This window comes from Neofelis nebulosa, chromosome 6 (assembly GCF_028018385.1).
Source record: "Neofelis nebulosa isolate mNeoNeb1 chromosome 6, mNeoNeb1.pri, whole genome shotgun sequence".
NCBI lineage: Eukaryota > Metazoa > Chordata > Mammalia > Carnivora > Felidae > Neofelis > Neofelis nebulosa.
The window spans coordinates 21322219-21339612 of record NC_080787.1 but is presented as its reverse complement, the minus strand read 5'-3'; the positions used below and the strand labels follow the sequence as shown (position 1 = coordinate 21339612).

Sequence of the window (17394 nt, the reverse complement as noted above, 5' to 3'; positions counted from 1 at the left end):
AGATCTAGTACCGATAAACCTGACTTACAGACTGCCAGATGGAGATTGGAAACCTACTCATAGTAGTATCCATTTGCAGGCTTGAGACCCTTGTCCATACTTTGTGCTAAGCGACTTAATTGCCCACCCTAGTTACAAATTCTTGTTATAGAACATCTGTAGGTTGTATTGGGGCTCCAGCCACATTTTATTTTGCATTTTAATTGTGAAGTGTTTTGCAGGGTCTATTCCTTCCCGTGTATTGCTGCTTTTGCTGATGGGCATGAGGTAAGTTTATCTCTGGGGGCCCTGGGAGTGGTATATAATGTAACCCATAGTTAGGCCAAACTGCTCTCCCCACACAGAAGGGCTTTTTAAAGAAGGAAGTTTACTTCTAGAGGCCGCAACTCTGAAGTCTTCTTTCTCCTGTATCCTATCCTACCATAACTGGGATGCGTTACTAATACGTTTAAGGACCCTACTGTTACCACTAGATGCAGGAATTTTAGGGTTGCTGCTGTGTTCATGAAGTCAATCAGAGGAATCTGGCCTTATTTTACCCTGTTAGTGAGTACCATTGTTCATGCCTAGATTGTAGGGAAAAGGGCAATTCCCTTTTTTTCCATCCAATTGATATTCCCCACTTTGTCCACAGAAATTGGGAGCACTCTGTTTTTTCTAGATCATTCTATCTTGTACTTTATAGTCTAAGGGTAAGGTCTCTTTTCACCACCTTCTTTGCTTCCTAAAGGAACAATATCCACCTATAGCACCTCCATTGGGGATAAAATCTTCAAAGATCTCTGAACCTTGACTCTGTTGATGTTTCCTAGATCTCGTCTTCAAAATATCCTAATTAGCCATTTCTTTGTTTTGGGTTCAGAGCCCCTCTCTTGGCCTCTGGGAGCTAAGCCTTTAATGCATGACCATATCACAAGTTTCTCCTCCCTAGGATCTCTCTTCCTGATTTTAGTAGCTTCTTTGATTCCTTTATCTCCATTCTTTTTCTTCCTGGTTATCTGAAGTTTCCAACATCTGCTTGGTGGTTCTTCTATTTTTTTTTTTTTTTTTTTTTTACTTCTAAATTTTCATCAGTTTCAATCAGGGCCCTAAACTGGCTTCCAGTAACATACATCATAGGTTAAAACTTTCATTCAACTCTATAGGTGTTAAAAAGTAAGCACCTATGATGGAAAGATGTCTAAGAAATGCCATTTTTGGAAAAGCAAGTGGTAGAGTAATAAGTCTAGTGTTTTTTCCATTGTTAAGGAATAAAAACTCTTTATATATTTCCTGATAGGTCTAGAAAACAGCTGAGAGGAAATAAAGGCATTGGTAACGTGCCTTCAGAAAGGTACCTATGTGGAAACTGAAAGCCAGAGAAGGACACATACACTGTTTCTCTAAAGGTCATACTGTTTGAAGCTTTTTAAAAAAAAATGTTCTTGTAGTAATCAGTTAAAATGAAGGTAATTTGAACTTGAGTCTTAGCTCTACTTTAATGGATATATTAAGTTGGATAGCAAATAATCACTTATATTTGATCATAATGCCTCCTTCTCTAGAAGTTTCCGTACATCTACAGTATGGATTGTTACTGCTCCAACATATGACTATTTTCTCATGATTCCCACCAGTGGGGGGGGGGGGAGACTTGTGTGGATAGAGTCCTCCAGACACATTTAAACATCTTTTAAATGTTAAGCTAAGGATAGTGGTTGTGTCCCCCGCCCCCTGAAGAAATAGCTTAGTTGTATAAAGTTGAGACCTACCTCTCATTTTGCAGAAAAGAGTAAGACCATCAAGACATACTATAATATTAGGGTAGTGTTTTTTTCTATGAAGAGCAGAAGTTGTTTTTAGTGGAATAATTTTCATCTGACCCTTTAACATGGTATCTATACAATTTATGCCTTAATTATATATTATAGATGAGAAAACCAAATGATGAAAAACTAGAGAAATTTTGGATTGATTTCAACCTCGGAAGTCAGAGTGTAACTTTTTATATAGACAATACTAAGGTAACTGCATTTGAATCCTATTTAAACCTAAGTGCTTAGAAATTGTTCATATGCAGGTATATTATGTGCTCATGAATTTACCTTGTTTTTTTCCAAGAGTGCTCTGTGGGACTCAGTAAGAATTTTGAAGGAAGCAGTGATTAATTTCAGCATAATAGGTAAGATAATGAATTCTACCCCACATTTAGTTCTGATTCTAGAGCAGACTTTATTCTTTGAGGTGGAAGGGAAATGGTATAGCGTGGTGGAAGAAACACTATGTTCAGGGCCAGGATGCAGAGGTATGGGGTTGGTGACTCTTTCACTCTGTGATTTTAGGATTCGGTTACGTGTCTGGTTTTCTCATTGTAAAAAAATAGTTACAGTTTTTCAAAACCTTAAAAATAGAATCACCGTATGAGCCAGCAATTTCACTTCTAGGTACATATCCAGAAGAAATGAAAGCAGGACTTGAGATATTTGCATACCGGTGTTCATTGCAGCATTATTCACAATAGCCAAGAGGTGGAAGCGACCAAAATGTCCATCTACAGATGAATAAAGAAAAGTGTGTGTGTATGTATATATATGATGGAGTACTATTCAGCTTTTAGAAGAAGTCTGACACATGCCACAACATGGATGAACCTTCAGGACAGTATGCTAAATGAATAGGCCAGTCACTAAAAGACAAATATTGTATGATTCCACTTTATAGGGTATCTAGAAAAATGAAATTGATAGAGACAGGAAGTAGAATGGTGGTTTTCAGGTGCTGTGGGAAGGAGGAAGTTCTGGAAATCTATTGTATGACAATGTGAATAAATTTAATGCATGAACTAGCATACTAGTGCTATGAACTAGCAATGGTTAACATGGTAAATGTTTTATACCACAATTAAAAAAAAAAAAGTGGTAGTACCTGCTGTCCTTCCCCCAAAGATTTATAGTAATTATTGATGAGTTCATGTAGGCATATCCACTTATATTTTCTTTCTTCTAGGTTGGTAAGTAATGTTGAGGGGCATGAAATCAGGAGTTACCCTTTTTTGAGTGGGCCCATATCATCTCTTCATGTGTCCATGGACATTTGGGCTACTTCAATAATTTGGCTATTGTAAATAATGCTGCAACAAACCTAAGGTGCATATATCTTTTTGAATTAATGTTTTTGTATTCTTTGGGTAAACACACAGTAGAATTACTAGATGGTATGATAATCCAATTTTTAACTTTTTGAGGAACCTCCATACTGTTTTCCATACTGGCTGCACCACTTTGCATTCCCACCAACAGTGCAAGAGAATTCCTCTTTCTCCACATCCTTGCCAATACTTGTTTCTTGTGTTGATTTTAGCCATGTTGACAGGTGTGAGGTGATACGTCATTGTGCTTTTGATTTGCATTTCCCTGGTGAGTGATGTTGACCATCTTTTCATGTGTCTATTGGCCATCTGTAGGTCTTCTTTGGAGAAATGTCTGTTCACATCCTCTGCCCAGTTATTAATTGCATTATTTGTTTTTTGGGTGCCGAGCTGTATCAGTTCTTTATATATTTTGGATACTAACCCTTGATCAGATAGGTCATTTGCAAATATCTTCTCCCATTCCATAGGTTGCCTTTTAATTTTGTTGATTGTTTTCTTCTCTGTGCAAAAGTTTTGTTTTGTTGTTTCCCTTGCATCAGAAGACCTAAAAAAAATGTTGGGATGGCTGATGTCAGAGATCTTACTGCCTGGGCTCTTTTCTAGCATTATTATGGTTTCAGGTTTCACATTAGGCCTTGAATTCATTTTGAAAGCAGTCCAGTTTCCCCAATACCAATTGTTGAAGAGTGTCTTTTTCCCATTGGATATTTCCTGCTTTGTTGAAGATTAATTAACCATTCAATTAATATAATCAATTGATCATGTAATTGACCATATAATTAACATAATTGACCATGTTGTGGGCTCATTTCTGAGTTTTCTGTTTCATTGATCTATGTGTCTTTTTTTGTGCTGGTACCATATTGTTTTGATCACTACAGCTTTGTAACACAACTTGAAGTCTGGAATTGTGATGCCTCTGGCTTTGCTTTTCTTTTTCAAGGCTGCTTTGACTGTTTGGGGTCTTCTGTGGTTCCATATAAATCTTAGCATTGTTTGTTCTAGCTCTGTGAAAAATGCTGTTGGTATTTTGATAGGGATTGTGTTAACTTTGTAGTTTGCTTTACATAGTATGGATATTTTAACAGTATTTGTTCTTCCAATCCATGAGTATAGAAGGTCTTCCCATTTCTTTGTCATCTTCAATTTTTTTTTCAATTTCTTTAATCAGTGATTTTTTTTTTTTTTTTGAGAGCGTCGTGAAAAGATTCTTGCAGTATGTACACAGGAAACAAAAATATCTGTTTATCATTCCCATTCACATCCTTACCCCCAAAAGCTTATCAGCAATAACAGTGTTCCTTTATGGTACTTATAAAATTGCCATTCCGCTAGGCAAAGAGCTCTTTTCCAGACTGCTAAGGTAAAGACCTCCATCTGCCTATCTTGTATGTATATACTTTTGAAGCAGTGTGATAAAGATCTTTCAACACAGTAGTCTATTCACTTAAGGTCAGATGATTAAATATGTTCTCCCATGGCTACCGTCTCCATCCCTACTTTACAGATGAGGATATTGAGACCCAAACTCAAAAGGCCAGGACTGGGATCCAGATTGGTACTAGCAGGACATATCAGAATTACTGCGGATATTTTGCATGTTAAATTTGTAAGGCCCTACCCTGAGACAGAAGGTTTGGGGGTCCAGCCTAGGCATGTGTGTCTTTTTTTTTTTTTTTTAATTTTTTTTCAACGTTTTTTATTTATTTTTGGGACAGAGAGAGACAGAGCATGAACGGGGGAGGGGCAGAGAGAGAGGGAGGCACAGAAGCGGAAACAGGCTCCAGGCTCTGAGCCATCAGCCCAGAGCCTGACGCGGGGCTCGAACTCACGGACCGCGAGATCGTGACCTGGCTGAAGTCGGACGCTTAACCGACTGCGCCACCCAGGCGCCCCCTAGGCATGTGTGTCTTTAAGAGCTCCTCAGATGAGTCTGTTCAGGGACCTAGGTTGCAGAGGAAATGGAGTGCTCAGATAGCATTGACAGGAGTTTGTAGCATTCCTTTCCCCCCTTTTTCATAGTTGTATAGAACCGGATATAAAAACAGATAGTCCCTTTCATTTATAATGAAATGGCCATATTTTCAAGGTCCTAATTCCTACTTTGAAACTTCATGCTGGACACTGGTGTAAACCAAGATAACACTTTGGGTCCATTATGCATTAGATCCCACACTGGGCTTCGTGAAATAAGAAAACTCACCATTTCTTATTTTTCAAATAAGAAAACTCCCCATGATCCCCCTTTACCATGAGACATAGCTGTGATCAGCCAGATATTGATAAAATAAATGGGGGCAAATCAACAGACCAAAGTGTTAGGATAAAGATGCTTGGGAGGGGGTATCACCACACACCCATCCCAAGGGAAAACTGGCCCATCTCCACCTATAGTTAGACCAGCACAGCTAGCACCTAACCATAGGTTACAACTGAAAGCATCACTTATCTGTCCTTAGAAGTCAAAATCAGCCAGGGCTAAAAGTTGTTCCTTTTTAAAAAAACAAAAGAGGTAGTGTCTACAATTAGTCCTTCACCATAGGTAAGTTGACAACACTTGAATATCAAGGAAAAAAGATTTAAGTCAGTGGTTTGGGTGCCACTGAGACTGACATAATAGCTGTTGCTGAAAATTCCCTACAACAGAAAGGGAGTTAGTGCTTCATAAAATTAAGTTAAAAGGTCTACTTTTTCTTGACAGCTCAGCCAACTCTTCCCTGAGGTGCTGTATGGAAACCTCCTCTCTTTTCAGCTCTGCTTGCTTTAGTGTTTCCTGGAAGATCTCTTTTGCTTATGCGTATCCTTCTCTGTGCATCAGAATTGCAGCTAGATTCCTGAGCAGTATGGATTCCTGAGCAGCTCAGGATGTTCTGTCTCACCAGATCTGATGCCCGTTGCACATAAACACAGGCCTATCGAAGTGGCCCTGTGCATCCAGGGTGGTAGCCACGGCACTCATCAGCATGACGGTCTATGGGTGTCTTCCTCCTAGTATTACTTCAGAAATCTGCAAAGCTTTTTCTTTTTTAAAATTTTTTTTCAATGTTTTTTATTTATTTTTGGGACAGAGAGAGACAGAGCATGAACGGGGGAGGGGCAGAGAGAGAGAGGGAGACACAGAATCGGAAACAGGCTCCAGGCTCTGAGCCATCAGCCCAGAGCCTGACGCGGGGCTCGAACCCACGGACCGCGAGATCGTGACCTGGCTGAAGTCGGATGCTTAACCGACTGCGCCACCCAGGCGCCCCTGCAAAGCTTTTTCAAACCTGTTCTATTTCATACATCTTCTGTTCTCTGCTTGGAGAATAGAAGGTAGCAAGTATAGGTGTCTAAACACATGCCAAGGAGGGAGGTGGGTGTTGGCTTTCTCTTTTGCCAACAAAATGTCTTCTGCTAATTCCTTTCCTCTTTCAGTTTTCCCTCTAGAGTTGACACGTAGAATTCATAGATGGGAATTTGCTCCTGCCGGCTATCTTGAGCAGCATAGATACTGGTCAGCTTTAGAGAGAGTTGAATTATTGCATTGTTTTCCTATTGTATGTCCCTTCCAAGCAGGTAACTCATTATTGCTTTAAAAAGCTTTTCAGCATTTTCAAGCTGACCCCATATAAATGCTAAGTTGGCCATCAAATCGAAAGTGGAAGTGATGGCCTTTCTATTGTTGGTCTGTTAGGCAAGATGAATCATGTTAAATTAGCTCAGCCCTTTCTGGCTCATCTTTGGTGATGCTCAACTTGGCTGTGTTCAGGAGCTGGATGACCTCAGCCTCCTCCACTATGCCCTGGGAGGCAGCGCTGCCTGCTCCCTGTCTCCTTTCTCTCTGTTGCAGTAGGCCTCGAGAACTAGGTGAGCACTGCCAGAAGCCACAGCAGGCCTGGGCCAGTGGTGCAGCATGCCTCAGGATGAGGGCACCCCCACTTAAGACGCCCGGTCTCTTGCTGCCCCAGGAGCAGGGATGTGAAACAGGCCCTGTACCACCATCTCCCAGCCCACAGGAGGTCTTGATCCAGGCACAGGAGCTGGTATATGCTTACATAGGGGGCTCAGTGTCTCATCAGGGTTTCAGAGTTTATAGGTCTTTCACCCCTTTGGTTAGGTTTATTTATAGGTGATGAAGTTTTGGGGTGATGGTAGGGTTCGGAGCTGATGGCCAAGAAAGAATTCTTGAAAACCTGTTTGGTGCAAGAAGGTGATTTTGTTGAAGCACAAGGACAGGACCCGTATGCAGAAAGAGCAGCACTGGGGTTGCAAAGAGTGACTAGTTACATATTAAGGTGTTGGGGGAGATAAAGTCAGGAGGAAGTTTCTTAAAGGGATTTTCATATCCTAAAGACTCCCAGATTGCTGAAGGTCTAGCTGTTGTCAAACTAAGGTTGTTTTCCCTCTAGTAAAGCATTAGGACAGTAGGGAGTGCCTGGATTTTAGGCCATTGATAAGATTGACCTTTTTTTGGTAATTGTACTAAGATATTTGTGAATTGATGGAGACTCTTAACAGTTTAACTGTTTTCTGTCCTTTCCTTTGTTCTTGGGTACCAGGAGCTCCTAAAATATTATACATATCCTACCTTGGGTAGGGGGAGGGTGTGTGCTAGCTTGTGCTTGGCCCTCAGCTTGCCTTATGGTCCCTCATCATAAGTATCTTATTGTTTTTGGTGCAATTATAAATGAAATTGATTTCCTAATTTCTCCTTCTGCTGTTTTATTATTGGCGTATGGAAATGCAATATATTTCTGAAGGTTGTTTTTGTATCATGCAACTTTACTGAATTTGTATCAGTTCTAGCAGTTTTGGGTGGTCTTTTGGATTTTCTATATAGAGTATCCCGTCACTGGTGAATAGTAAGTTTGACTTTCTTGCTAATTTGGATGCCTTTTATTTCTTTTTGTTGTCTGATTGCTGAGGCTAGGACTTCTAGAACTATGTTAAATAACAGTGGTGAGAGTGGACATCTGTGTTTTTCCCAACCATAGTGGAAAAGCTGTTTTTCCCCATTGAGTAGGATGTTGTTAGCTGTGGAGTTTTCATATATGGCCTTACTGACATTGAGGTATATTCCCCCTAAACCTACTCTGCTGAGGGTTTTTATCATTAATGTGATGTGTGCTGTTCTTTTTCAAATGATTCTTCATCTATTGAAATAATCATATGGTTCTTATACTTTCTTTTATTGATGTGATGTATCACGTTGTTTTGTCAATATTGAACCACGCTTGCAGCCCAGGAATAAACCCCACTTGATTATGGGAATGATTTGGGATATTGGCCTGTAGTTCTTTTTTTAATGGGATCTTTATCTGGTTTTGGTATCAGGTAATGCTGACTTCACAGAATGAATCCAGAAGTTTTTGTCCTATTTTTTGGAATAGTTTGAGAAGAATAGGGTTTAAATCTTCTTTCAATGATATAATTCATCTATAAAGCCATCAGTCTCTGGACTTTTGTTGGGAGTTTTGATTACTGATTCAATTTCTTTGCTAGTTATCAATCTGTTCAAGTTTTCTATTTCTTCCTGTTTCAGTTCTGGTAGCTTGTTTCTTGGAATTTATCCATTTCTTCCAGGTTGTCCAATTTATTGGTGTATGGTTTTTTATAATATTATAATTAGTTTTTCTGTGGTGTTGTTATTACTCTTCTATCATCTGATTTTATTTATTTGGGTCCTTTCTCTTGTCTTTTTGATAGAAGTCTCAATAAGGGGTTATCCCTTTTGTTAAGTTTTTCAGAGAAGCAGCTCCTGGTTTCATTGATCGGTTCTAGTGCTTTTTTAGTTTATATATCACTTATTTCTGCTCTAATCTTTATTATTTCCTTCCTTCTCCTAGCTTCAGGTTTTGTTATTCTTTCTCTAGCTCCTTTAGGTTTAAACTTAGGTTGTTTGAGCTTTTTCTTGAGGTACCCCTGTACTGCTATAAACTTCCCTCTTAATACCACTTTTGCTGTATCCCAAAGTTTTGGGACCATTGTGTTTTCATCTTCATTTGTTTCCATGCATTTTCTTATTTCTTTGTTGATTTCCTGGTTGACTGACTAATTACTTAGTAGGATGTTCTTTAACCTCCGTGCATTTTTGGTCTTTCCAAATTTCTTGTGGTTGACTTCAAGTTTCATAATGTTGTGATCAGAAAAGGTACATGGTATGATTACAGTCCTTTTATACTTGTTGAGGCCTGATTTGTGTCCTAATGTGATCTATTCTGGAGAATGTTCCATGTGCACTTGAAAAGAATGTGTATTCTGCTTTAGGATGGAATGTTCTGAATATGTGTTAAGTCTGACCCAGTGTGTCATTCAAAGCCATTGTTTCCTTATTGATTTTCTGCTTAGATGATCTGTCCTTTGCTGTAAGTGGGTGTTAAAGTCCCCTACTGCTATTGTATTGATTCTTTTATGTTTGTTATTAACAGGTTTCTGTATTTGGGTGCTTTCATGTTTGGTACATAAGTATTTACAATTGTTATATCTTTTTGGGTTGCTCCCCATTATGATTATATAGTGTCTTTTTTTATCTCTTGTCATAGTCTTTATTTTTATTTTATTGTTTTTTATTTAAAAAATTTTTTTTTAAATTTACATCCAAATTAGTATATAGTGCAACAATGATTTCAGGAGTAGATTCCCTATTGCCCCCTACCCATTTAGCCCATCCCCCCTCCCACAATCCCTCTAGTAGCCCTCTGTTCTCCATATTTAAGAGTCTCTTATGTTTTGTCCCCCTCCCTGTTTTTATATTATTTTTGCTTCCCTTCCCTTATGTTCATCTGCTCTGTGTCTTAAAGCCCTTATATGAGTGAAGCCATATGATATTTGTCTTTCTCTGACTAATTTTGCTTAGCATAATACCCTCTAGTTCCATCCACGTTGTTGCAAATGGCAAGATTTCATTCTTTTTGATTGCCAAGTAATACTCCATTGTATATATGTATCACATCTTCTCTATTCATTCATCCATCGATGGACATTTGGGCTCCTTCCGTACTTTGGCTATTATTGATAGTGCTGCTATAAACATTGGGGTACATGTTCCCCTTCGAAACAGCATACCTGTATCCCTTGGATAAATATCTAGTAGTGCAATTGCTGGGTCGCGGGGTAGTTCTATTTTTAATTTTTTGGGGAACCTCCATACTGTTTTCCAGAGTGGCTGCACCAACTTGCATTCCCACCAACAGTGCAATAGAGATCCTCTTTCTCTGTATCCTCGCCAACATCTGTTGTTGCCTGAGTTGTTAATGTTAGCCATTGCGACAGGTGTGAGGTGGTATCTCACTGTGGTTTTGATTTGTATTTCCTGATTATGAGTGACGTTGAGCATTTTTTCATGTGTCAGTTGGCTATCTGGTTGTCTTCCTTGGAGAAATGTCTATTCATGTCTTTTGCCCATTTCTTCACTGGATTATTTGTTTTTTGGATGTTGAGTTTGATAAGTTCTTTATAGATTTTTGATACTAACCCTTTATCTGATATGGTGTTTGCAAATATCTTCTCCCATTCTGTTGGTTACCTTTTAGTTTTGCTGATTGTTTTCTTTGCTGTGCAGAGCTTTTTATTTTGATGAGGTCCCAATAGTTTATTTTTGCTTTTGTTTCCCTGATCTCTGGAGACGTGTTCAGTAAGAAGTTGCTGTGGCCAAGATCAAAGAGGTTTTTTGCCTGCTTTCTCCTCGAGGATTTTGATGGCTTCCTGTCTTACATTTAGGTCTTTCATCCATTTTGAGTTTATTTTTGTGTATGGTGTAAGAAAGTGGTCCAGATTCATTCTTCTGCATGTTGCTGTCCAGTTTTCCTAGCACCACTTGCTGAAGAGACTCTTTATTCTACTGGGGTGTTCTTTCCTGCTTTGTCAAAGAGTAGTTGGCCATACGTTTGTGGGTCCATTTCTGGGTTCTCTATTCTGTTCCATTGATCTGAGTGTCTGTTTTTGTGCCATGATAGCCTTTATTTTTGTCTTGCTACTCCAATATAAGCCTTGCTACTCTGGCTTTCTTTTAACATTCATTTGTGTATCAGTGTTTCTTCACTCCCTCATTTTCAATCTGCAGGTGTCTTTAGGTCTAAAATGAGACTCATATAGGTAGCATATAGATGGGTCTTGTTTTTAATCCATTTTGACACCCTGTATCTTCTGGTTGGAGGCTTGATCCATTTACATTCAAAGTAATTATTGATATGTATTTATTGCCATTTTATTGCTTGTTTTGTCAATGTTTCTGGAGATTGTCCCTGATCCTTTGTCACTTTTGGTCTCTCCTTTGCACTCATGAGTCCCCTGTAATATTTCCAGCAGTGCTGGTTTAGTGATCATGAACTCCTTTTAGTTTTTGTTTGGGAAACTTTATCTCTCCTTCTATTCTGAATGATAGCCTTGCTGGACAGAGTATTCTTGGCTGCAGATTTTTCCCAATTAACACATCGAATGTATCATGCCACTCCCTTCTGGCTTGTCAAGTTTCTGTTGAGAAGTCTCCAGCTAGCCTTATGGGTCTTCCCTTGTAAGTTAAGGACTTCTTTTGTCTTGCTGCTTTTAAGACTTTTTATCACTATAATTTGCAAATTTATTTATAATATATCTTAGTGTTAGCCTGCTTTTGTTGATTTTGATGGAAGTTCTCTGTGCCTCCTGAGTCTGGATGTCTGTTTCCTTCCTGAGATTAGGGAAGTTTTCTTCCATTATTTCCTCCAATAAATTTTCTGCCCCCTTTTTTTCTCTTCTGTGACTCTAATAATATGAATGTTATTATGGTTGATGAAGCCATTGAATTCCCTAAGTCTATTCTTGTGATCTATTCTTTTTGTCTTTTGTTTAGCTTCATTACTTTCCATTATTTTGTCTTCTAGGTCACTAATTCATTCCTCAGCTTCTTCCAGCCTGCTGTTAATTGCATCAAGCCTGTTTAAATCTCATTTATTGCACTCTTCATCTCTAATTGATTCTTTAACTCTTTTATCTTTGTGGTAAGGGTCTCTCTGACGTATTTTCTCCAACCCAGTGAGTATTCTTGTAATTGTTGCTTTAAATTCTCCAACAGGCATGTTACTTATGTGTTTTACTTAGATCTCTGGCCGTGGACTTATCTTGTTCTTTCATTGGGGATAAATTTCTGTCTTTGCATTTTGTCTAAGTCTCTGCCTTCTTCTTTGTGTTAGAAAAGCCAGTAATGTGTCCTCCTGAAAGTAATGGCTTTATTAGGAAGAGGTCATATAGTGCCCAGGGCCTGGTGCTTCAGAGAGTGTCTCTGGTGCATGCTTTGTGCACTATGCTGTTGTGTTTTGGCTGTTCTATCCTTCAGGCCAGTCATCTGCAGAGGCTCTCCTTGTCTGCTGTGGGCAGTTGTTGTAGATTAAGTCTAAAGTTCTCTCTTGTTTAGCAAAAGAGTGCGACACAGGATTGAAAGCAAGAGATGGTAATGTCCAGGAAAAGACAAGAGCCCTGAATAAGGGTCCTTGCCCTGTTTTTATTAGGATCAGAAGGCTTACAAACATGGCGATGGACATGCACAAAGGGACAATGAATCTGTGAATGTTAACTTGTGGATGTGAGGGAAAGGGGATCTTGAGGATATTTGTGGTTAGGGGTTTGGGTTAATACAAAACAAAATCCGGGCACTGGGCAGTCGGGAGGAGGGTTGTTTACAGCGGACGTGAGGCAGCACTTCTGTTTACCTTAGCTAGCCTAGGGGATGAGACGGGGGGAATAACCTCAGGGTTGACAAGGCACCTTTTCTGCTTTGTTAACCATTTCTTCTCTGGGCTGCTTTGCCTGCAGCACAGCAGTCCATAGTCCAATTCACCAATTTACCTAACCTGGCCCTATCCTCCTGTGAAAGCAGCTTTTCTGCTATAGTACTAAATTGGGAGTGCTTCCACCCTGAACATCTAATCTTATTTATTTCATATACCTATGTATTGGGCACTTTTGCACTGTTTCTGTTTCAGGCCTTTGCCTCTCCCTCTCTGTTTTGGGGGCTCTGCACCCCCTCTTTATTTTGGGGTGCCTTTGCACCTCCCTATTCCTGGCACCTTTGTGCTCCCCTATTCTTGGGGTGTCTTTGCACCCCCCTAATCTTGGAGTGCCAATCTGTTTTACCCAAACTCAGGTGTGAGCATTTTATGACTTTGTATTTCTTTATGCCTTGTCAACCCATTGGTGTAAGCCTGGGGGGTTCCTAAGCTTATCCCCCACAGGCAGTGTTTGATCCCTGACCTGAATGTGGTGACTTTTAACCAGGTGTACTCTGATCTACCTGTGAAATGATACTTGATACTGCTTACACAAAAACTGAGACCCTGCAAAACTCTGATCAGAGACGTGGTTTGGGCAGGGGTTTGTGCGGCCTGCCATGTTGTCACTGAGGCAGGCTTGACTGAGAAGGGTAGTGCCACCAGAGCACAGGAGGTGTAAGCAAGGTAGGAAGCCAGTGTGGGCACCATGCTGCTTCCTGCAGGTGTCTCTGTGTTTATGCTGAGAGGCAGGGGAGGGAAATGGCACTGGCCGGCTCCTCTGTCCCTGGAGAAACATCTCCATGAACGCTACCTCTCAAGGAAGTGCTCCTAGAATAGTGAATAATCACCTTCTGTGTGTCCTAGGTGTTTTTCAGATTGCTGTTTCCAAACTGCCCCTAAGTTGTTTACCTGCCTTCTTTCCAGGAGCAGTCAGTGCCCTCCACACTCTATTCAAGCCAAGCCCATTGACTTTTAAAACTCCATGTCTTAAGCCCTGCTGATTTCAAGAACTCTCAAAATTCAACCCCTTTCATTTTCCAAGTCAATGGCATTAGGGAAACATTCTCCCTGTGTGTTCCCCTGTGTGCTCCTCCTTTTCCTGCCCTTGTTTATGGCCCCCTCCCTTCTGTGGCTCCTGAGATCCATTTCTCCCCCACATCAAGGCTCCGCACTTTCTACCTTTCTCTATATGGCCTCTTTTCTCCCTTTATTTGTGGAGTTTGATCTGTCCATGTTCAGGTCAATTTCTTGGGTATTTAGGATGATTTGGTATTTACCTAGTTGTGTCTGTGGGACAAGATGAGCCTCGGGCCCTCCTACTCTGCCACCATCTTTTCCCCCCACTGAGCATTCATAGCATCATTTATCAGATCCTGGAGAAAGTACCCAGTATACCCCAAGGGCCACATGGAAAGGTCAAGGCAGAATGCAGGCAGAGCCAGTCTTTCATGTCTTTTTTTTCCAATAGAAGTATTGTTACCCCAGCTTTCTTTTCACATCCTTTTACGTGATAAATGCTTTTCCATCCCTTCACCTTTAATCTCCACGCATCTTTAGGTCTGAAATGAATCTCTTATAGGCAACATATAGATAAGTCTTGCTTTTTATCTATTCTGTTACTGTCTGTCTTTTGTTTAGTCCATTTACATTCAAGGTAATTATTTATAGGTATGTACTTATTGCCATTTTATTATTTGTTTTATGGTTGTTTTTATAGTTCTTCTCTATTCCTTTATTCTCATGCTCTTTTCTTTCAGTTTCTGGCTTTCTTTAGTCAGATGCTTGGATTCCTTTCTCCATTATTTTTACAGATCTGTTACTGATTTTTGATTTCTGATTACCATTAGGTTTGTATATAACATTTTTAAATTTTTCTTTTTAACGTTTATTTATTTTTGAGACAGAGAGAGACAGAGCATGAATGGGGGAGGGTCAGAGAGAGGGAGACACAGAATCTGAAACAGGCTCCGGGCTCTGAGCTGTCAGCACAGGGGCCCGATGCGGGGCTCGAACTCACAGACAGCGAGATCGTGACCTGAGCCGAAGTCGGCACTCACCGACTGAGCCACCCAGGCGCCCCAACATTTTTTGAATATAGTAGTGTATGTTAAGTTGATGGCTGCTTAAGTTTGAATCCATTCTTTACTCTTCTCCCCACCATGTTTTAGGTATATGGTGTCATACTTAACATCCTTTTATCATATGAATCCCTTGACTGATTTTTATAGATATGCTTCATTTTACTGTTTTGTGTTTACAACTTTTCTTACTCTTAAGGTCTTTCCTTTCCACTCAGAGAGTCCCCTTTAACGTTTCTTATAGGGTTGCTTTAGTAGTCATGGATTCCTTTAACTTTTGTTTGGAAACTCTTCATCTTTTCTTCTATTCTACATGATAGCCTTGATGGACGGAGTGTGCTTGGTCGTAGGTTTTTTTCTTTCAGCACTTTGAATATAGCATGCCACTCCCTTTTGGACTGAAAAGTTTTTTTGCTGAAAAATCAGTCGATGGCCTTATGGGGTTTCCCTTGTATATAACTGTTTTCTCTTGCTGCTTTTAAAATTCTTTATCACTACTTTTTGCTATTTTAATTACAGTGTGTCTTGGCCTGGACTATTTGGGTTAATTTTGTTGGGGACTCTCTCTGCCTCCTGGATCTGTAGTTGTTTCCTTTCCCCAATTTGGGAAGTTTTCAGCTATTATTTCTCAAATAGATTTTCTACACCCTTTTTTCTCTCTTCTCCTTCTGAGATCCCTATAATGCGAATGTTGTTACACTTGGTGGTGTCGCTGAGTTCCCTTAGTCTATTTTCATTTTTTATTTTCTCTCTCCTCTTTAGCTTGGCTGCTTTCCATTACCCTGTCCTCCAGGTCACTAATCTGTCCTTCTGCTTCCTCTAGTCTACTACTTATTCCATCTGGTATATTTTTAATTTTGGTTATTGAGCTCTTCATCTCTGATTGGTTCTTTAGGTTTCCTGTGTCTTTGTTGAGGGTCTTCCTGAGATCTTCCACCCTTTTCTCCTGTCCAGGGAGTATCTTTATGACTATTACTTTAAATTCTCTATCAGGCATATTACTTAGCTCCGTTTTTATTTAGCTTTCTTGCTGTAATCTTATTTTGTTCTTTCATATGGGGCATATTCCTCTGTGTACTCATTTTGTCTGTTTTTATGTGTTGGGAAAATCAGCTATGTCTTCAGTTCTTGAAAGTAGTGGCCTTATGAAGAAGAGGTCCTGGAGTGCCCTGAAGGGCAGTGTCCCCTGTTCACCAGAATCTGGTACTTCGTGGGTGGCTGCTTTATGTATTGCATGCACCCTACTGTTGTGGGTAACCACATTTTTGCCTTCAGTACAGTTGTCTGCATTGGCTCTCTTTGCCTGTTGGAGGCAGGGATTTTAGTTCTTGTGTTGTTAGTGGGCCAGTCTGGGGCCACATTCGCCTGAGTTGAGTCAGACCAGGGGTTTGCAAAATGCCAAAGCACCAAAAATGCAGGGCACTTTTCCTGTGTTGTACCCTGGGAAGCTTTCATTGGTGAATGGGGCCTGCATTCACACTGTATGTCTCTTCCCCTGTCCCTGCCCATGGTTGGGGCCTGCAGTGGGTCTGATATATGTGGTTATCTTTCCCACCCCCACTCCCCAGAGCAGGAGTCACTTTGGAGGGGTCATGGCTCCTATTGGGCCTGCTTGTGTACTTCCAGTCTTGTGGCACCTCTTTGGATGGACTCCAGCCAAGGGCATATTGGAGGGGGGTGGGGGGGGGCGAGGGCAGCTGGGGGGGCGAGGGCAGCTGGAGGGGTGGTGCCATCAAAGGAGCCACATATTTAAAAGTCTTACAGTAGTCCATTAAAAAAGGTAAAAAGCAAATTTTAACATATTTTACCCAATATATTCCAAATATTACTATTTTAATAGGTAATTACTATAAAAAATGAGAGATTCTACCTTTTTGTGTGTGAAGTCTTCACAAACTGATGTGTATGTTATGCTTCTAGGACATGCCAGTTTGTACTAGCCATGTTTCAGGGGTTCAGTGATCACAGATTCAGGTCCCTGTGTGTCTCACTCTTCTCTCCATTCTCCTTAATCTGTGACCCTTAGTTTTGTCTGCTCTTTCAGGGACTTTCTTGCCTGGTGCCTCTGACTCAGTTTATAGTTATTGTGGTTTACTCTTGAACTCTCCATGAATTTTGTTCTATCTTGTCTTCTGAAACCAGTTGTTATTCATCAGTAAAGAGCTGATGTCCTGGTAGGAGGCCCTCAAGGTGACTGTTGTCTGAGACACAGGTGCCTCTAGGATGTTTTAATTTCCCTTTCTTACATGGAGTCTATTGAAATAAGATTATTTCATTTTTGCATATGGGGGACAATGAATTTTATTTTGAATTTTAGAAGTGAGATCTGAGATTAAGAAGGAGAATGAGTGTTGTGGTTTATACATTGGGTGGTAAAATACTTACTGCAGGTAAAACTTTGTATTCACAAAATGATCTTTAAAAATCAGATTGAAGGGACACCTGGCTGACTCAGTTGGTAGAA

General features: G+C 40.2%; 1 protein-coding gene and 1 pseudogene across 1 annotated transcript in view; one reads left to right on the top strand and one right to left on the bottom strand.

Annotated features, from left to right (window-relative positions):
- Nucleotides 1–17394, top strand: part of SYCP2L (synaptonemal complex protein 2 like) — a 114411-nt gene that overhangs the window by 27915 nt on the left and 69102 nt on the right. The window contains exons 13-15 of the mRNA XM_058736128.1: nt 222–267; nt 1911–2003; nt 2101–2161. Coding sequence (XP_058592111.1) covers nt 222–267; nt 1911–2003; nt 2101–2161 — 200 coding nt within the window. The remainder of the gene's footprint in view (nt 1–221; nt 268–1910; nt 2004–2100; nt 2162–17394) is intronic.
- LOC131514779 (tetratricopeptide repeat protein 19, mitochondrial-like) lies at nt 5793–13471 on the bottom strand (annotated as a pseudogene).